General features: G+C 42.9%; 1 protein-coding gene across 1 annotated transcript in view; it reads left to right on the top strand.

Moving 5' to 3' along the window:
- Positions 1-700: 700 nt before the first annotated feature.
- Positions 701-22,164, top strand: part of LOC123514074 (coiled-coil domain-containing protein 63-like) — a 79,643-nt gene continuing 58,179 nt past the window's right edge. Inside the window, exons 1-5 of the mRNA XM_045271677.1 lie at positions 701-937; positions 2,730-2,898; positions 17,846-17,989; positions 18,319-18,414; positions 21,875-21,960. Coding sequence (XP_045127612.1) covers positions 783-937; positions 2,730-2,898; positions 17,846-17,989; positions 18,319-18,414; positions 21,875-21,960 — 650 coding nt within the window. The 5' untranslated portion in view covers positions 701-782. The remainder of the gene's footprint in view (positions 938-2,729; positions 2,899-17,845; positions 17,990-18,318; positions 18,415-21,874; positions 21,961-22,164) is intronic.

The raw sequence follows: 22,164 nt of genomic DNA, 5'->3' as shown, positions 1-22,164 counted from the left end.
GCTCTGAGCTCGATCCGTAATGGGAAAGACTGGCTGGGTGACCAGCAGGCAACCAAGGTGAATTACACACAGATCAATCAGAGAGAGAGAGAGAGAGAGAGAGAGAGAGAGAGAGAGAGAGAGAGAGAGAGAGAGAGAGAGAGAGAGAGAGAGAGAGAGAGAGAGAGAGAGAGAGAGAGAGAGAGACACACACACACACACACACAGATCAGAGAGAGAGAGAGAGAGAGAGAGAGAGAGAGAGAGAGAGAGAGAGAGAGAGAGAGAGAGAGAGAGAGAGAGAGAGAGAGAGAGAGAGAGAGATTAGCAAAATCATGTACGAGATAACATTGACGCCAGAGTGCGATGGTGATGGGGAACCTGATAGAGAACATCACTGTAAAGAGGCATGCACACAAACTTCATGGGTCAATAAAGCGTGGCACGTAACCAGGGAAATAGCGTCCCTAGCAACCACTGCTAGCACCCTGTCGTCAGTGCAGCAACACCTTGAAGCTGATACAGGATTGTGCTTGGCTACGAGAAAAAAAGACGTTACATTTCTTCCAATTGTTCATAATTTTAAGGTTTGTTATGTCAGAAGTGACAAAATAACATGCCTTGTAGTTTGCATTACATAACAATAAGTCACATATCTATATAATGTTACATTTCAGCTGTAACTGGTAAGTTATGGATACAAATAGAACACCCGCTCTATACCATAATATATGGTGTATCTATTGCATACAAAGGCATATAAAAATTCCTTATATTACGTGCAGCACTGAAGTGAGATTACTATGGCGAAGAGGGAAGAGAAGAAAGAGACGGGGGAGGATGTGGAGCTGGAAGGCGCAGAGACGCTTCTCTCTCGTCTCCGCCGGCAATACCGCATGATGGAAAGAAACCGCCGCCAGTACAGGGACGAAGCAACAGTCCTTCTCGGCCGACAACGGTAACAAAGCTGCTATCATTCGTAAAGTAAGGTAGATAAGTTTCCACTAGTTCAGTTACACATGAAAAAAAAAATGAATGAAAAAAAATCTTAACTCTCACTTGAAGAACTTCCATGAAATCTGGTGTTTAGTATCTTACACATCATGAAATCTCTATTACGTATATTTATTCATTCAACTGTGAAACTCTACTAAACAAATTGAATTAAGTCCGCATTTAATTTAGTAGAGATACACGTACTTAATTAACAATTGCATTACATAATGTGTTAAGTGATGATGAGAGCAATGGAACGTGGAAGTCTTAAGTTGTGGCTCCACGTACTTTTCCCAGGTGACTGACACACCTTTGGAAGTCAGGTGAGGTGTGCATGGACGAGGATCGCGTCGGGTATATATATATATATATATATATATATATATATATATATATATATATATATATATATATATTGCCCTTGGCCAGCTTCCTCTCTTACAAAAAAAAAAAAAAAAAAGAAGCATTCACTGCCCTGCTTGGAGCGGCCCTCAAAGTGTGACTGGAAATGAGAGGTTGACGTTCGTTTTCTACCGGCCGTTATAACGATATATGTATCTTGCTTTAGATTTTTTTCATGTAATAATTTATCATTGTAGGGACAGTTTTGAGGAATAAGAAATGAGAAATTAGCATAACATCCTGTTAACATGAAAATCTATAAGAGACATGCCACTTCTTATGTTTAATGTAAGATGGCATATGAAGTAGAACGCTCTGTGTGTGTGTGTGTGTGTGTGTGTGTGTGTGTGTGTGTGTGTGTGTGTGTGTGTGTGTTTATTCTCTTTTTTTTATTTTTTACGTTGAGGCCAATGGCGCCTATAGGCTCACTTAAAGAGTGTGTAGGAAGCGCTGTTCAGCTTCCTCCCATAGTGACGCAGGCAATTACTTTATCTATAGTGGTACCCATATTAGGGCCCATAAGCTCATCTTGGGTGTAATCACCTAGAACCTGGGTATCATGGTGACATGTAGGTAACTTTAAACCACTCGACGAATGTCAAAGTAAACATTTAAGGTTGTACGTGGTGAGAATCGAACCTAAGCGTGGGCGTCTGCCCGATCCCACGCTCACCACCTTATGTGTGTGTGTGTGTGTGTGTGTGTGTGTGTGTGTGTGTGTGTGTGTGTGTGTCGCAAGAAACCTTAGATTATCTGCCTTCTTCACGTCTTTATAGTGATGGCTCGTAATTTCAAGACTACATTCACATTTTTGAGCACTGAATAGTCCATAAATCAACACAATCAAAGAAGTTCCGTGAAATAGTAGATAGGGCGTGATCAGTTTGGAAATGAGTTTCTGAGGCATCAATTTGTCAACTTTCAAATAAATATAGTGCCAATTAATTAATTTTGAGGGAAAACTGTAGTAAATTATTGATTAACCAATTATGATTTTGGAAATAAATGATATTTGAATCACTGGCACCAGGAATATAACTCTCCACTTATACCATAACCTTAGTCAAACTATTTATAAAGTAACCACTTCAAATACTATTTATTATTTGGCTGCTTATTAGAAACACTAACATGAGAAATGAATTAATAACCAAATTGTCAAAATCTAACCGTTGTCTTCAAAACTTTTACCTAGAAATCCTTACACATTTTCTTACAAGGTCTTCCTATATGCAGCACTGTTATGCTTATGCCTTGAAGTGTATAAATATCTTGCAACTTAGATATAAATATCATCGAATAATATGAAAGGGACATTGTTATATTAGTAGCAGTGTATATCTGCATTACAGGAAGATATACCGAGACTTGCAGAGTGAGAAGAGCGAACTAGAAGAGCAGCTAACAGCAATGTCCACACCACAGAATGACACTCGCGACCTGAGGACCGTGAATAACCTAGCGGCCACGCTGAACCGACAGAGAGAATATCAGGCGACGATCGACGAAGAAGTGGACAAGGTAAGAAGCTGAATTTGTACTGAATATCTTATTTTCTTTATGAAGAAAAATCAGGATATACGAAACCAAGGAAAAAAACTTTTTTGCCTTGTCAATAACACTCACACACACACACACACACACGCGCGCGCAAACACACACACACACAAACACACAGAGAGAGAGAGAGAGAGAGAGAGAGAGAGAGAGAGAGAGAGAGAGAGAGAGAGAGAGAGAGAGAGAGAGAGAGAGAGAAGGGGGGACCATAAAAACAGATTACTTCTCCCCTCTGTACTGAATAGTGGATGTATTCAAACTCAGCAAAATTCATATAAATAAATATGGTTTATCATATCGTATATATCTTCCCAACCATTCACCCAAACTTGATGAAATTTATAGAATAACCTACTTTCACAAACACAAAGAACATATAAAAGTTTCAAAGCAGTTGGGTTGTAGGAACATTATAAGGTTTGGACATCTGCCCCGATTAAGGATCATCTCAATTATACCATCGAAGGATAGGAAATGAGGCGCTACTTACTGGGAATAGCGGACCAGCTGGGCTCAATGCCATAAACAATGAATAAAAAAAAAAAAACCTGTTTTGCGCTTGACAGAACTTACTTATACACAGATTTATACGCTAATATCCATCCAAAATGTATGATGTATCATAATTTCAGTTATTTCATTAAGTAAAATATAAAGAGATTGCACTATTAACTCAAAATTGAGAAATACAAGAATTTACTGTTTTGCTTTTGTACCATTTCATCCTGTACCATAATATTTCCTCTCCGCATATCTACACCAAGACTGAGACTCAGATTTAATACTTCTTAAGAGATCAAACTAATTTTAAGACAAAATCTAAGAATCTTTATAAATATCCCTCCGTATTTGCTATATAACGCGATCAATTACTCTCCATAGGCTATGTTAACAAATAATGTTAATTATGGAATATTGGTCTTAAGGTTTGATGCATGTCTAAAGGTGACAACGTGAAGAGTTCCACTTACTTATCAAGATGAAGATTAAGACAAAGATGGCCGACCGCCACACAGCCCAAACACACTATAGGTTTATCATCCCATAAGGATGCTTTATATAACCTGAGTGTCTCTGAACTGATGGATATAATAGACTACATCTGCAAGAAAGTTATTTGTGACAGACTTAGCGGTACAATCGTAGAGAGCCTGGAGAGCCAAAGAAAAGAAGTAATGCGCTAGTGCTAAAAACTAAAGCATCAAAAAGTTTTTTTTTTTTTTTTGTCAATACGGAATGTAGCTCTTCTACAACCTTGGGCCATACTATGTTCTGTTTTGATGTATATCACTAACTTTCTTTGTAATAAAAGTCCATGCAACCTTTTTTTCTTTTTTTTTTTGGTGGGGAGGAGGGGGGGTCGGTGAACAAATGAAGCCCTTCAGGCTACATCTTTCTCATGATACCGATGGCACAAGGAAAGAAATGTGTCAACCCGGGTGCCCTGTATTGGCTGTTTCGGCCATAGGTATCATCATCTCTGTACTAAAGAAATCAATCAATCATTGGGAGGTATACGCTGCGGGGCGAGTCTCCTCGCCTTCCCTATGGCACCACTCCAGGCGGTTACGCCTTGCGAGTCTCCATGCAGGCTCTCTACTAGTGTGTCAAGTAACTCCTCGCGAGAGGTATCAATCTGTTGCAACCATGAGATCTGTTGACGTCCCCTTGGCCTCCTCCAAGGGTAATCCCTTTCAGAGGCAACCCGGTTTTTTTTTTTTTTTTTTTTTTTTTTTTTTTACGTTAAGGCCTATAGCGCCTGTAGGCACACTTGAAGAATGTATGGGAAGCGCTGTTCAGCTTCCACCCATTAGCGGCGCAGGCAATTTTATTTATAGTGGTACCCATATTAGGGCCCATATCACCACCCATGCTCATATTCCGGGTAGCGTGCCACAGAGAATGTCTCTTCATGCACTGACATAGGATGCAAGCATCCTTGTTGAAACTCACGCTGGCGCTCCACCAATACGCGAAGCGCTAGGATCCGGTCAGTTGTTGACTTACTGGTCGTGAACCCATACTGTCCAGGTCTCTGGTGTTTCGCAGGTGACTGCACATACGCATCAACAGCCTGGTAGGCTGAGCAGTGTTATACCGCGGTAGTTGTTGCAGTCCTGATGGTCTAATTTCCCCTTGCAGATAGGGATGACCAACCCCTTTTTTCAGTAAGGGGGGTACCTGAATACCATACAACAGTCACAACAGCATGCAGCCCACGGATCATATCATAGCCTCAAACCCCGCTTTGAACAGATGCACACTGATGTTACAGATACCAGCTGCCTTTTCAACCCTCAATTTTGTCACAGCCTCTTTGACATCATCATTGGAGGGTGGTGTTTCGTAAATGGGTGGATCAGCATCCAAAATCTGTAACCCTGCAGTTTGGAGCTGTCCGCTTGGAGGATCCAACGTGACTAGCTGCTTAAAGTACTAAGCCCAACGAGCCATCTGCCCATCTGCGTCCGATACAAGGCGCCCATCTGCTGTTCGGATAACGCTCGCCTGAGATTTATTTGTTGTTGTTTATTTATGTAGGAGAGAGAGCCAGCCAAGGGCAACAAAACATTAATAAAAAAAGGCCCACTTGAATGCTTGTTCTCTAGAAAATAAGTAAAGGATTAGCCAAAATAAGGGAATAATTATCTTCATACCTCCCTCTTAAAAGAAGTCAAGTCGTAGAAATACAGAAGCAAGTAGGGACTTCAGAGTTTACCAGAAAAAAGGTATGAATGATTGAGAGTACTTGTTAACTCTTGCGTTATGGAGTTGGACAAAATAGGGATGACAGGAAGAAGAAAACCTTGTGCAGCGAGGCCGCACGAGGAGGGGATGGATGGATGGGTTTTAAATAAGGCGCCGCAACGGCTAAGGTCATTTGGCACCGCTTCAATAATTTAAAATGACAGAGTAGTTGAAAAAAAAAAAAAAAAAAATATATATATATATATATATATATATATATATATATATATATATATATATATATATATATAAACAGTTAAAACAATACAGTATCTAAAAACTAAAAAAGGACAAAAAAATAAAATAAAATAATAAAATGCATATGATAAAATAAGAATAAAATTCAAACCTTTGGAAGAAGGCCAGCTTCTCCCAAAAACTTAAAAACGTCATGGCCCTGGGCCAGACACTCTAGTCCAAGGACCTTTGAGATATAATAAGACACCAGTATATAGCGGTGTCGTAACTCGATAAAACTATGGCACTCTACCAACAGGTGCCGCAGGGTGAGCAGCACCAAGCAGTCATCACATTAAGGTTGAGGGTCCCTGGTCAGAAGGTACCTTTGTGTAAGGTACGTGTGACCTATACGAAGTCGCGCCAATAAAGTCTGTGCATGGCGATCACGGACATGGGTGTATGTCCACCGAGGAATGTGGAAGTAATGATCTCCCATTTTCGAGGTTGCGACCCCTGTTAGCCATCTCCTTTGCCAAATTGCTGCAGCCGCCACACGAATTACATGAAATACATCTCAAAACGGAACATGGGAAGGAGATGGAGCGCGACTTGCTGCCTCTTTAGCGACGCGGTCTGCGTGTTCATTCCCTGGAGCACCAACGTGACCAGGGATCCAACAGAACCCAACACGATATCATCGTTTAATTAGAAGATATAGCCACTCCAGGGCTGATAAAACCAAAGGATTAAGGGAGACAGTGCAAGACAGAGCAGTAAGAGCACTGCGACAGTCACTAAAAATTGTAGAAGACGAAACAGGGAGAGTAAAAGTTATCTGTAGAGCTAGGACTATGGGAGACCGCTCCGCCGTAAAAACGGACGCCACTGAAGGAAGGCTGCCACACCGATAAAAAGAGGGGAAAACCACACTAAACCCAACGCCTGTGTCGGATTTGGAACCATCAGTAAAATCGGGGATATCATCAGAATGGATAAAAATGTGTTCTAAAAACCATGTGTGAGACAGAGCTGGCAGAAAATCCTTCTTGCCATCAATGGTAGGAGGGCATAATGACATAACAGGGGTCGATAGATAAATCCGCCATGAGATTTGCAACTCGATGGCCAAAAGGTTTAGGGAGACCAGCTCGAGTGACATACACCTGCGAACGAGAGTCCCGCAATATTGACAGACAAGGGACAGAATCTGGAAGACGGTGGGTGCGAAACCAACACCGGAGCATCGAAGACTGGCGCCGAAAGTCGAGCGGCCAGAATCCAGCATCCACTTATAGACTAGGTATTGGAGATCTCCGAAATGCACCCGTAGCCAAGCGGACCCAAGCATGACGCACGGAGTCAAGCACGCGTAGCCGTGCATCCGTTGCGGATGAGTAGATCTCACAGCCGTATTTCAGCTTTGAAAGTATAAGTGTACCGTGCAGAAGCAGCAAAGTGTCCCTGTCCGCAGCCCAAGAGGTGTGACTTAAAACCCGAAGAAGGGAGAGTGCCGTCCTGCAAGACGCTTTAAGCGAACGGAAATGGGGAACCCAAGTAAGACGGTTGTCAAACAATAGGCCAAGATATCGAGAGGCCTCCACACATGAGATGCGTTTATTGGCTAAATATAAATTGGGATCTGGATGAACGCCACGATTACGACAAAAATGCATAGACAAGGTCTTTGAGGTGGAGAAAGGAAAACCATTTATGTTTGTCCAACTGGACACCCGATTGTTTGCCAGTTGGAGCTTTCGCTCAATCAGTGATATCCTAGCAGCAGCAAAAGAGATGCACAAGTCGTCCACATATAAGGAGCTGTGAACGCCATTTGGTAGAGTATATATAACACCATTTATGGCATCTGCAAATAGAGTAACACTAAGAATACTTGCCTGTGGGACGCCATCATTTAGAGCAGTAGCCTCGGAGAGAACACTCCCCACACGAACAGGTAAAAAACGTCTGGATAAGAACTGCTGAATAACAGTAGGAAGGTGGCCACGGAGGCCAAAATTATACAACGAACGTAAAATGCCATGACACCAAGCTGTGTCGTAGGCCTTCTCCAGATAAAAAAAAAAAAAACGGTTTCCTGGTAGTGGTGATTAGTAAAAGCCTCACAAATAGAAGACTCAAGGGATAGAAGAGCATCAGTAGTAGACCTCATTTTTCGGAAACAATACTGTACAGATGACAAGTAGTTCCCCCTCTCCAAGTACCACATAAGCCTTACATTTACCATCTTTTCCAACACTTTACAGATACAGGATGTCAGAGATATAGAACGATAGCTCGTAGCCTGGAGGTGACCTTTCCCAGGCTTAGGAAATGGAAGAACCACTGCGACAGCCCAAGAGGATGAAAAATCACCGGTATGTCAAATCATATTATAAAGATTTAATAAAAAGTTAAAAGCACGGAAAGACATGTGACGCAAAAAGGCATAAGGAATGTCGTCTGGACCAAGAGAAGAGTCATGAAACTGAGACAAAGCAGTTCGCAACTCGAAAGCAGAGAAAGGGACGTTATAAGACTCCCCTTCAGCTGAAGAAAAGTTTATGACGAGAAATTCCATTCTCTGGCGGTGACCTGCGCCCAGGGATGGATGGATGGATTTTGTTTAGGCGCCTCAACATCTGAGGTCATATGGCGCCGTTACAAAAAGGTAAAAAGAAAATATGAAAGAAAAGGAAACAAAGGGATTAAAAACTATAATAGTAAAAACATCGTAAAAAACTAACTAAAAGCAATTAAAATAATGCAATTAAAAGTATCTAAAATAGATAAACAAATAAGTAAATACAATAAAATTAAATAAAAATCACATATTTGGGAGAAGGCCTGCTTCTCCCAAAAACTAAAACGTCATGGCCTTGGGCCAGGCACTCTGGCCTTTGAGATATAATAGACACGTTATCTCTACCGCGACAGCGGTAGAGGTAGCGGTGTCTTAAGTCAGTCAAACTGGGGCACTCCACTAGTAGGTGCCGCACCGTAAGCGGCACCAGGCTGTCATCACAATAAGGTTGAGGGTCCCTGGTCAGGATGTACCTTTGTGTAAGGTACGTGTGACCTATACGAAGTCGCGCCAATAAAGTCTGTGCACGGCGATCCCGGACATGGGTGTATGTCCACAGAGGGAGTGTGGAAGTAGTGATCTCCAATTTTTGAGGTTGCGACCCCCGTTAGCCATCTCCTCTGCCAAATTGATGCAACCGCCACTCGAATTAGATGAAATACATCTCGAAACGGAACAGGGCAGGAGATGGAGCGCGACTTGCTGCCTCTTTAGCGAGGCGGTCAGCGTGTTCATTCCCTGGAACACCAACGTGACCAGGGACCCAACAGAACCCAACACGATATCCTCTTCTGGTAAGTAGATATAGCCACTCTAGGGCTGATAAAACCAATGGGTGATGGGAAATAAAAGAAGAGAGAGCAGTAAGAGCACTGCGACAGTCACTAAAAATTGTAAAAGACGAAACCGGGAGAGTAAAATAATCTGTAAAGCTAAGACTATGGCAGACAGCTCCGCAGTAAAGACGGAGGCTACCGAAGGAAGACTGCCAGACCGATAAAAAGAGGGGAAAACCACACTAAACCCAACGCCTGCGTCGGATTTGGAACCATCAGTAAAAACGGGGATGTCATCAGAATGGATAAAAAAGTGTTCTAAAAACCGTGTGTGGGACAGAGCTGGCAGAAAATCCTTCTTGCCATCCATGGCAGGAGGGCATAATGAAACAACCGGAAGCTGCCAATAACCAACTCGTGGGAGCCGGAAAGAGTAGACAGGAGTGGGATCGATGGACAAATCTATCATGAGGTTTGCCACTCGAAGGCCAAAAGGTTTAGGTAGACTCGGTCGAGTGACATACGCCTGCGAACGCGAGTCCCGCAATATTGACAGACAAGGGACAGAATCAGGAAGACGGTGGGTGCGAAACCAACATCGGAGCATCGAAGATTGGCGCCGGAGGTCGAGCGGCCAGAAACCAGCATCCACTAATAAGCTAGGAATTGGAGATGTCCGAAATGCACCCGTAGCCAAGCGGACCCCAGCATGATGCACGGAATCAAGCACGTAGCCGTGCCTCCGTTGCAGAGGAGTAGATCTCACAACCGTATTCCAGCTTTAGGAAGTATTAGTGTACGGTGAAGCAGCAGCAAAGTGTCCCTGTCCGCACCCCAAGAGGTGTGACTTAAAACCCGAAGAAGGGATAGTGCCGTCCTGCAAGACGCTTTAAGAGAACGGAAATGGGGAACCCAAGTAAGACGGTTGTCAAACAATAGGCCAAGATATCGAGTGGCCTCCACACGAGATGCGTCTATTGGCTAAATATAAATCGGGATCTGGATGGACACCACGATTTCGACAAAAATGCATAGACACGGTCTTTGAGGTGGAGAATCGAAAACCGTTTATGTTGGCCCAACTGGACACCCGATTTATTGCCAGTTGGAGCTTTCGCTCAATCAGTGACATCCTAGCAGCAGCAAAAGAGATGCACAAGTCGTCCACATATAAAGAGCTGTGAATGCCATCCGGTAGAGTATCTATAACACCATTTATTGCAACTGCGAATAGCGTAACACTAAGAATACTTCCCTGTGGGACACCGTCATTTAAAGCAGTAGCATCGGAGAGAACACTCCCCACTCGAACCCGTAAAAGACGTCTGGATAAAAACTGCTGGATAAAAATAGGAAGGAAGACCCAAAATTAAACAAGGAACGTAAAATGCCATGACACCAAGCTGTGTCGTAGGCCTTCTCCAGGTCAAAAAATACAGTAACCTGGTGGTGGTGATTAGCGAAGGCCTCACAAATAGAAGACTCTAGGGATAAAAGAGCATCAGTAGTAGACCTCATCTTTCGGAAGCCGTACTGTACCGATGACAAGTACTTCCCCCTCTCCAAGTACCACATGAGTCTTACATTTACCATCTTTTCTAACACTTTACAAATACAAGACGTCAAAGATATAGGACGGTAGTTCGTAGCCTGGAGATGATCTTTCCCAGGCTTCGGAAATGGGAGAACCACTGCCACAGCCCAAGAAGATGGAAAATCACCGGTATGCCAAATCATATTATAAAGATTTAATAAAAAGTTAAAAGCACGGTCAGACATGTGACGCAAAAAGGCATAAGGAATGTCGTCTGGACCAGGAGAAGAGTCATGACACTGGGACAAAGCAGTCCGCAACTCGGAAGCAGAGAAAGGGACATTATAAGACTCCCCTCCAGCGGAAGAAAAGTTTATGCCAAGAGATTCCATTCTCTGGCGGTGACGTGCACCCCGGGCTGCAGGATGCCTCCGTGAAACACTGGCAAAGTGCTCTGCGAAGAGGTTGGCGACAGTCCTAGGGTCTGCCACCGTTCGCCCAGAAGACAACAAAACTGGTGGGGAAGGAGCAGAATACTTCCCAGCAATTCGGCGGACTTTGTTAAAGACATCCGTAAGAGGAGTGCGGGCATTAATGGAAGACATAAGCTTTCCAAGAGGCTCTTTGTGCCTCTTTCAAAACGCGGCGGGCTCGAGCTCGGCAGCGCCGAAAAGCGTCCAGGCACTGCGGGTCCCCACGATGTCGCCGGAGACGAGAAAGCTGCCCGTTTTCTTTCACAGCTTTAGTGCATGCTGCATTCCACCAAGGAACGGGACGCTTAGTAAAGCGACCTGACGTCCTAGGGATTGTCTGAAGCGCTAATGAAATAAAAAAATCGGTAAAATAATCAACAGCCTCAGCACAAGTAGAAAAGTCAGCCAACGGACGGATAAAAGAGCTAAGGTCTGTGAGTCGAGGCCAATCTGCCTTGTCTAAAACCCAGCGTGGGTGTCGGGACTGTGGCATAGTGTTCACAGATTGTAATAAAATCAAAGTGGTCACTACCGTGTAAATCTGGTAGGACCCGCCAGTTAAAATCAAGGAAAGAATTAGATGTACACAGAGAAAGATCGATAGCTGTAAAAGTCCCAGTAGGACTGTGGAAATGTGTAACATCCCAGAATTTAAAACCTCCAATCCCTCATCCTCAATAAAAGAACCGATTAAAACCCCACGAGGATTACTAGCACCTTCATCCCACAATGGGTGACGGCCGTTAAAATCTCCCAACAAAAGAAAAGGCGGAGTCAGCTGACGCACCAGGCCGTCAAGCTCACCCCTGGAGACAGGAAGCCGAGGAGGGAGATATAAACTGCAAATGGTGTACAGTCGTCCCATAAAGACCTTAACAGCAACCACCTGAAGGGGAGAGTTAAGTTGTAACGGGATAACAGTTATATCCTGACGGACTAGAATAGCTGTGCCACCGTGGTGGCCCTGGTCAGGAAAAGGAGTGCTAAAAAAGGCATGATAGCCAGGAGGACTAGAATAAGTACTAACACCTATCAGAGTCTCTTGTAGAGCTACACAGGCTGGAGAGAACTCCGACAGCAAAGCTCGGAGTTCCCTCCACGAGGCGCGAAGGCCTCTACAATTCCAGTGTAGAAGCTTGAAGATGACTATTTAGATGCACCTGACTAGAAATAATCAAACGAGTAGAAGACACCGGGAGATGAGATGTGCCGGGTCGTTGGACCGCAGCCTTTCGGCTTATCGGTGGGTGATGCGAACCATCATCACTTCTACCGGTCCTCGGAGGACGAGGATCAGGCAGGACTGCACTTTCCGATACAGTGGTTCCACGAGGGACGGCTGTGACAATATCATCGGACGTCTCCATGCTAAGACCGTCCTCATCACAAGAAGCCCGATCTGAGACGGAGGGCGTCACAGAAGGCTGGACAGAAACAACTGGAGCTACCATTGCAGAGCGGTCCCTGGAGGACTCACGGTCACGTACACCGGGAGAAACCTTAGATTGTTTAGGCTGAGCTAAATCGATCGACTCCGCAGAGCCACGGTGCCGTTTGGTCAGGCCCTTCAAAGGCTTAGGAGATACAGGTGGCAAATGGACATCTACTATATGGGTGACTTTGGTCAAGTCCGTATTATTCTCGTCACTTTTTAGAGATGACTCAACCGAGTCATCGGACAAAAGGGAAAACCTATTGGCCAAATGAACAGGACCACTCGCCCCAACAGAGCGAGAGGTAGCAGAAGAGTTGTCTTCGGACCGGCAGACTCACCTGAAGAGCGAGCGGCCAATGAAGCATAGGATGTCGCACCAGTACCATCCTTCTGGCGGTAAAGGAGTTCGCGTCGGGCACTACCAAGGCTAATAAACTGACTGTTAGCAAGCTGTAAAATGTCCTGCTCCAGGCGATACCTAGGGCATTGCCTGGAACGTACCTGGTGAGCATCACGACAATGGAAACAGTAAGCAGCAGCATTGCAATGCTCCTCAGAATGTGAGTCTAGAGCAGAGCAATTACCACATCGAGAGCTTCCTTGCAGGAGCTTTTTCCATGGCCGTACCCATAGCATGAGAAACACTGAAGAGGGCGGGAAACAAAACGCCTCACCCTAAGATTGATAGGGCCGATATGAACACGGTCAGGAAGGATGGAACCAAAAAGGTGAGAAGGACCATATTGGAGGAATTCTTCATCTTATTCACCTTTTGTACTGAGTTAGGACACATAGCCAGTATTTCCTCCTCATGAAATTCATAGAGATCCTGACTGTACACACATCCTTTACTATAATTAAAAGTAGGATGAGCCTTTACGGTCTCAAACATGCTGTCAGTAGGGCATGGGAGATATTGTAACATCCTCGCTTGCGTAATATCTTTAGCTCGCACGAGCACCCCTTTCCCATACTTCTTCAGATTCCCCTCAGGAATCGTGCCGATTTCTTTGGCAAGATACCGGGAGGCAGGGATAAAATTCCCACGCCCGTTTCTATAGTACGCCAGAAACCAACGTGGAGGCGAGATCTGGCGGACTTGAGGAACTGAATTCTCTGAATGGTTGTCAAAAAGATTTGGGATGTAGTCCGTGTCACTGTCCGAAATCCTGCGAGAGTGGAAAATTTCTGTCTTAAAACCCGATGCTACATGTTCTACTGCCAGAAACCAACGTGGAGGCGAGATCTGGCGGACTTGAGGAACTGAATTCTCTGAATGGTTGTCAAAAAGATTTGGGATGTAGTCCGTGTCACTGTCCGAAATCCTGCGAGAGTGGAAAATTTCTGTCTTAAAACCCGATGCTACATGTTCTACTGCCAAACGGGCTTCATCGCATGACAGAAACGTTACATAGCAGCGATTAGACGGAAAGTCCTTATCGTAAGCAAGTCGAATGCGAAGAAGAATCGTGCCATACACCTTGAGAAGTGAGTGCAAGGCGTGATAAGAAAATGATGGGTTAACATTTACCATCACAAGGAAGTTATATGCAGCAGAAATACGTCCCTCAGAAGACCTCCCAGAACAGGAGACTGTTGCAGGAGGCTCTTGTGGAGGGGAATCCTCCTTTCCACTCAGACCTGAAGATGACGTCTCGTGGGCCAGGTCAGCCACCTCACGAGAACCAGTTAGTTTTTTGTGTTTCACCATATGTATAAAGTTACACAAAAAAAAGGCTCCAGGGGCAAGGGAAAGCACCTACTGGGACTACAATGGGAGGGAGCGCTGGCTGCCGTGGACGGGGTACCTCGTCCCGATCAGGACCCATTGAATTATAGGGTCCCTCCACGCGCAGGACTGGGTAGCCGTGGGCGGGGCCAAAGCTCTGTGACGTCACGGGGAGCTCTGCTGGGAGGTGCGCGCGCGCTCTCTCTCTCTCTCTCTCTCCCAGCAGAGCTCCCCGTGACGTCACAGAGCTTTGGTCCCGCCCACGGCTACCCAGTCCTGCGAGTGGAGGACCCTATAATTCAATGGGCCCTGGTCCCGATGGGGACAAGTCGTTTTAAAAACAGGCCCCACATGATACGAATGTTTGTCCACGACAGAGCTGAGACCCCCCTCCCAAAGCATCCCAGCCTGGACACCCAACCATCTAGCACAGGATGGCCCCTATTGGGCGATCCCTCCATCGGGTGGCTCCACTGGTCCACTGGCAGCCTACGTAGGAACCATTTAGTCTGGCCCCTCAATGGCGACCTTACTAGCATGGTTAGCCCTCTCCCCGTCGAAAGGGCAGAGCATGGGCCTAACTAAGCCCTCTCTAGCCTAGCTCGCCAGGTCACAGGGGCACGCAAGCCTCCCCACCACGACAAGGCGGTTTCTATCTGGGGGTGACGAGGAGGGGAGGCAAAACTTAAGAAGATCAGTAGAACAATAGGCATAAAAATAGCGATAAATTATAGAACAAGATGCAACATTTCGGCGGTGAGAAAGAGGCTAAAGACAATCAGTCAGAATAGGGGAGTGGATGACACGAAAAGCTTTTGATTCCACTCTATCTAATAACACTGGGTGAGTGGAATCCCCAAACAAGTGAAGAGTACTCCATACAGGGGCGGATAAGGCACTTGTACAGATTTGGCAGTTGGAGGGCGAAAAAAAAAAAAAAAAAACTGGATCAGATCTCAGAACATCTAACTTCATAGAAGCTGTTTCAGCAAGAGATGAGATGTGAAGTTTCCAGTTAATATCATGAGTAAAGGACAGACTGGGAATATTCAGTATAGAAGAGGGAGAGAGTTGACTGTCATCAAAGAAAAGGGAATAGTTGTCTGGAAGGTTGTGTCGAGTTGTTAGATGGAGGAATTAAGTTTTTTGAGGCATTGAAACCTACTAGATTTTCCCTGCCCCAATCGGAAATCTTAGATAGATCAAAAGTCCGGCGTTCTGTGGCATCCCTGCGTGATCTGTTGACTTCCTGAAGGGTTGGTCGTCTCTGAAAGGACGTGGAAAGATGTAGGGTGGTATCATCAGCTTAGAGTGGATAGGGCAAGAAGTTTGGCTCATTAATAAATAATAGAAAGTGAGTGACAGGACAGAAACCTGACGAACGCCACTAGTAATATATTTAGAAGAACAATGGCCATCTACCACAGCAGCAATAGAGCGGTCGGAAAGGAAACCTGAGATAAAGTTGCAGAGAGAAGGATTGAAACCATAGGAGGGCAGTTTGGAAATCAAAGCTTTATGCCAAACTCTATCAAAAGCTTTTGATGCTTTTGATATGTCTAACGGATATCAAAATCTTTTTTAGAGATTTCGGTCCAAAACTTATTAAGAAAAGCTAGAAAACCACCAGTAGACCTTGACGGAAGCCATATTGGCGATCAGATAGGAAGATTAATCTTCCTATTTAGGATAGATTAAAAAAAAAAAAACTTTAGACAAGTAAGAGATTAAAGCTATAGGACGATAGTTTTATAACTAAAGAGACCGAAAATGAAGACTTTCTTTTCGAAATGTACACAGAAAAAAGGTTAAGAATCATTTAATGTTTGAATTGAGGACTGAAGAGGAATTATTTCAGAACCTGATAGCAAATCACATGCGTCAAGACCTCAAAAAGTTTGCCGATTTTTTCCGCTTTTCTGTTGAACAGTTCGTCTTTCTGGTTAAATTAATTAATATGATCAGAAGCCTCGTTTTCACCGTCAACTTGTGTTGAACAGACGTCATAACTACGTCACAACTTGCTGCCATCTTCCGCGTAACCGTTCTGGCGCGAAGGATAACTGAACTTCATGTTGAGAACATCTTGCTTCCATCGCAAGGTGGAGGAAACGTTTTTTTTTTTTTTCCATGTAGGTGAGGAGGCCTGGTTACGGGCAACAAAAAATATAAAGAACAAAGGCCCACTCAGTCGCCAGTATCCTTACAGAGCCGATAGAATTAGCCAAAGGACTGGAACAAATGTCTTGAAACCTCCCTCTTGAATGAAGTCAGATCATAGAAAGTTGGAAGTACAAACACAGGCAGAGAGTTCCCGAGTTTACCAGAAAAATGTATGAAACATTGAGAATGTTGGATAAAACTTGCGTTAAGAATACTTACATTTCTCAGTAGAAACTAGTCTTGAGTGAAAGCCAAAAAGCTAAAGAAGTGACACTGATTCGTGGTGTTATTCAACACATCTAGTCAACAAAAATCTGAGATCGTCATCTCGAATATATGTATAAAAAAAAGCACGAATAACGTCTCTGAACGAAGAGAGATCCTCCATTGTCTCTGAATCAAAAGAGATCTCCATGGTACAGTGGATCCGTGCGTGCTTTGGGATCCGAGGGGTCTCCAAGCGCACGGGTTCGAATCCTGTCTACGGTCTGAGTGTAGGTTGGGCTTCCTCACTTGGGGCAACGGTTTCCTAGCGGGTGGGCTTTGAAATAGGAGGTACCCTTAATACGTATCCCCTTTAGCCCATAAATTCCTGTGAAAAGCCCACATGGTAAAAAAAAAAAAAATGGAAATGCATCACAGTTTTGCTACTCTAGTAATAAAAGATGTGAAGCAGTCATACGTACAGCATAGTTGAAATAATTTTCTTGACTTGTTTATGTACTAGTGATGATGTAACATCATTTTTTCTCAAACTTTACATTTATATTGTGCAGTAAGTAACTAACAGAAGAATAACAATTCTTCAGCATTAACTATTTGGTGTCTTCAATTATATATACATGTTGGTAATTAGATCGTAATTATTTAATACACGTTTCCTGAAGCTTCAGAAACAATGTTCCATATGAGGAATATTGGGTGGAAACAGGCTCTCCTCGAGTCTAATTGACTCGATTCTTATTGCAGAAATTTTGCATCTCTTACTATCTTCTACTGCAATTCTTACGCTAATCATGTTAAGTGTATTCCTCCTGATAAATTTCGTTAACCAGCTTAATACAGGAGGTTAAGTATAAGATAGCTGGGTATAATCATATATAGCCAAAGCAAAGCCTGATAGCATAATACGCTGGTTTTGTTACTCTTGCCACTTCTTAATGAGACCGTTCCCTACTCCGTTACATACTAATTATGTGATCAGACCAAATGCAGGGTACTTTTCTACGGAGTGCCCTGCATCCTAAATACTCAATATCTAAAGGTGGATAATTAAAATGTATGTATTCCAGATTCGGGATCTAGACACTTCCATCACGACAGCAGAGAAAAGACTGCGAGAGTTGAGGTTGCGTGTTCCATCAGGCCGGCAGTTGGAGGCACGACGTCTGGCAGCCCTTAAGACCAACAAGGGGCTACAGAATCGTATCCAGCAGGTTAGTATTTTCTAGACTGACACTAAGCCATCTATTGAAATAAAGTACTGGTGACTGCGTTCTGTTTTAACGCTAACAATTTTTTTGTTATCTCTTTCCTCACAAACCATTCCGAGACATCTATTTGTATATTTACTCTTCAGTCATTTTTTCCAATTGTACCGGCTGGAAAATTAAAATTTATCCATCTTGATTCTTTGTTGTTGGTGCTGCTAATTAATTTTATTTACTTCTTCTATTGGAGTGGAAAAGTTAAAAAAAAAAAAAAACATTTCCCAAAGAAGCTCAAGTGTTGTCCAAGAGTGAGGCCTTGTTTAATAACCTTCCAGGCGACAGTGCGGTTGAATGCAGTGTTGGCCGACAACCGCGTGTTGAGATCTAACCTAGAGAACCTTCTGAAGCAGCGAGACAAGTTTATGTTACAAGTAAGTACAAGTATCATATTGCCTGGAAGTTGGCATACATTTACTCTACAGTATACACCGCTTATCATTGCATCTTTCAGAAATATAACAGTTCTCACGAGAACTAGCTCCTCGAATTTTACACATAAACCTCGAGCATTTCATTGTATAACATTATGGCAGCAAAAAAGGAGAATATTCTGAGCTGTGACTCCATATATAAACATACGGTCTCGAGAGAAATCGGTAGTGCTGATTAGTAACTGATTGAATATGCGACTCAGCACACTTTCCTTTTCATTACATGAAAAATAAAAACTTTAATTCTATCTTAAGTAATATTAACAGTATATATTTCCATATATAATGCAATACTAGCTAACTAAATGAGTAAAACTGTCAGTGCCTCTGGCTCAAGAGTATAGGGAAGGATCCTTCTTTATATGCCTCTTTTGCTTCTTGTGAAAATTGTGGCCAATGCATGCAGATATTCTTGCTTCATACAGTAAGGTACCTCTGTGTGCAAAGTCGAGCCCAGCCAAGTGACTAAGGCTAGTAGATTCTTCCGTGTAGCATTCACAAATGGAGTTCAAAACTAACTTTTAATCGGATAACTTATAAGCAAGCGTAACAATTACACATAAAAACAAATGTTAAACCAACACGACCACATATCTCTTTAAAAATCTTTTTCACTATACTCGAGTAAACTCCAACTACAGATTCTTTACTTCTTTAGTTACTCATCTCAAGCTCTCATGACATTTAGCACGGCAGCATGTCATACATCTAACACCAGTAACATTATAATATCACTACACCATTAATTCAGTGATCACTACATGCAAACGATCACAAAAAATGTCTAAAAATAATACATTATACATTACAAGACCACGAAGCACCAAGTAAAATGCTCTAAGAATTAGCTACTCACGTATAAGGTAAGGCAGATGACAACCTAAGGCTTCATGATGTGGTGCTCACACCAGAATGTCTAGAAGTAGAAGCTAAATCCCTCTTTCTTTGCCAACCTCATCAGTTACTCTCCATATATATGCTCACCATTACATTTGATTTTTTTCTTTTTTTTGTGTGTGTACTGTGACCATTGTTACATTTCAATTCAGCACTGGATATCATGTTTCTGATTTACCCTATTTTTCCTTTGTTCTCTGAATTCCCTCGGTTACTTTTCATAACACGTATACATTTTATTGTTCACTGGGTCACATACCTCTCATTCACCATGTTTTCCATGGATTCCCTTGTAGCATGCGTACTTTTCATTGTATTTCTCATATCTTTTAGGGACATCTGATTACCGCACCTAAGATTTTTTTTCTTTTTTATACTCCCTTATTTCTCATATATCCATGTCAGGTTTTTTTTGTTTGTCAGCTATCCTTTTGTCACGGTGGGTTTAGACTGCCATACCAAGACCTTTTGTGGAGATCCTGGTTGTTAATCACTGACGGCCTGTGTTTATTACGCTCATCTCTGCTGATGCCTCATCTGCCACGCGAGATGCCTCACATGCCTCACGACAGTTAGAGTTTGAAAGATTTTTTGGCATTTTCTACTACTTACGACGGAATGTTTAGCAAGTTGAAGAACAGACTTGGCATGATTCAAGGGAGAAACATAAAGTGCATGAGATTCATGAGATGAAAAGCTCAAGTATCTATTGTGGGCAACCTCTCTACCATGTATAGCACGAGAACAGGCTGTGTTAAACCAAGGTTTAGAAGGTTTAGGTTGACAAAAACAATGAGGAATGTACGCCTCCATGCCAGACGCTATCACTTCTGTTATACGTTCAGCACAAAGAGATGGGTCTCTGACACGGAGAGAGTAGTCAATCCAGGGAAAATCAGCATAATACTTCCTCAGGTGCCCCCAACTGGCAGAAGCAAAACGCCAGAGGCACCTCCGCTTTAGGGGGATCCTGAAAAGGAATTGTAGAAATAGAGCAAGTTACAGATATGAGATTGTGATCGGAGGAGCCCAACGGAGAAGGCAGGGTAACAGAATAAGCAGAAGGAATACAAGTTAAGAAATGATCAAGAATGTTAGGCGTTTATCCAAGAATACGAGTAGGGTGTTGCACCAGTTTCTCTAGGTCATGGGGGATAACAAAGTTCAAGGCTAGTTCACCAGGATGGTCAGTGAAAGGAGAGGAAAGCCAAAGCTGGTTGTGAACATTGAAATCTCCAAGGATGGAGATCTCCGCGAAAGGATAGAGTGATAGAATGTGCTCCAAGGATTTGCTATAGTCAGAGGAGTAATGGAAAAGATAAACAGCACAGATAAATTTAATTAGAGTGACAATTAAGTATAAGCCAGATGGTGGAAAACTCCAAAGATTCAAGAGAGTGGGCACGAGAGCAAGTTAAGTCGTTGCACTCATAGACACAACGTCCAGCTTTGGAACGAAAATGACGATAGAGAAAGCAGGAGGGAACAGAAAAGGGGCTACTGTCAGTTGCCTCAGACAGCTGCATTTCAGTGAGGAAAAGAAAATGAGGTTTAGTAGAGGAGAGGTGGTGTTCTACAGATTGAAAATTAGATCTAAGACTGCGAATGTTGCAGAAGTTAGTGAAAAAAAAAAGTTGAGGGAGGTGTCAAGACATTTTCGGTCTTCACCAAGAGAGCAGTCCGAACTGGAGACATTTCTGGTCTCCTCCTCATAAGGGGACTTGAATTTTGAGTTTTAAGTGAAAGGTGTGTGTGGTAAGTGCATGTAGTTTTGTGAGAAAAAGGAGAGTCTTTAAAGGACAGGCTGTGACTGCCCCTTTGAGTTCTGAGACACAAAGGGAAACATTCAGCGAGATCACAACTAGCTTTAATGGAAGGTTCACAGAACCCCCTGAAATAGAGCTATTACACCTTTCTGGCAATAGATTATCGTTTTCGTAGGTGTCTACTACCTCCTCCTTGTTCAGTTGAGAATAATAAAGTTGTATTTTTATATCTTTTTTTTTTCATTTCTCATTTTACTTTCGACATTTCTCATTAAACCACTTTTTTTTCGAGAAATCTGTCTTTCGAACAATTAATAATTTGAGTTTCTTTTTTTACGAAAAATTTATTTCGAGCAATTTACTTTCGCGTAAGCGATTTCAAACAATTTACCGGAGACCAGCTGCATGCCACCTGCCTGGATCACTACTTTTATGATTCCCATTCTGAAACTCTGTACAGGTCAGTTTCAATCCAACTCCCTTATGTCCTGCTTTTGTAAAGCGTTGGTAAGGTCGTTTCGTGCCCCTGGTCTTTTCTTCATGGTCGTTTTGTACCAGGTTCGAAACAAATTATATTTGATACCAATCAACTTATATCTGGTAAGAAAGTCAGATTGTCAATTCTCCATAAATTAATTAATTTTAATTTGAAACATCGGATATTACTTGTTGACAGTCCGATAAGTCTCTCTCTCTCTCTCTCTCTCTCTCTCTCACGTATACCTGGTCTTCTGCAGGCCCAGCGGCTGGAGAAGCAATTAGAAGTCACGATCAAAAGGAAAGGTGACATCATGGATCAAGTAACAAAAGCTTATTCAGAACGGTAATTATGTCTTTGACAACACCTGAGTAGTAATTTTTTCATCATTTAAAAACATGAATATATTTCCTTTTTCTTGTGTTTTCAGTATTATTACATCTAAATTTGCTTCTTCTGTTTTTTTCAAAATATAATTGCAATAGTCCCTAAAATTCAGTTAAAGCGGCTATACATTTATGTGTCCACAAAACATGAGGAAGTAATAAT

Source organism: Portunus trituberculatus, chromosome 5 (assembly GCF_017591435.1).
Source record: "Portunus trituberculatus isolate SZX2019 chromosome 5, ASM1759143v1, whole genome shotgun sequence".
Lineage (NCBI taxonomy): Eukaryota > Metazoa > Arthropoda > Malacostraca > Decapoda > Portunidae > Portunus > Portunus trituberculatus.
Note: the sequence above shows the minus strand (reverse complement) of the source record. Positions and strands in the feature narration are given on the sequence as shown.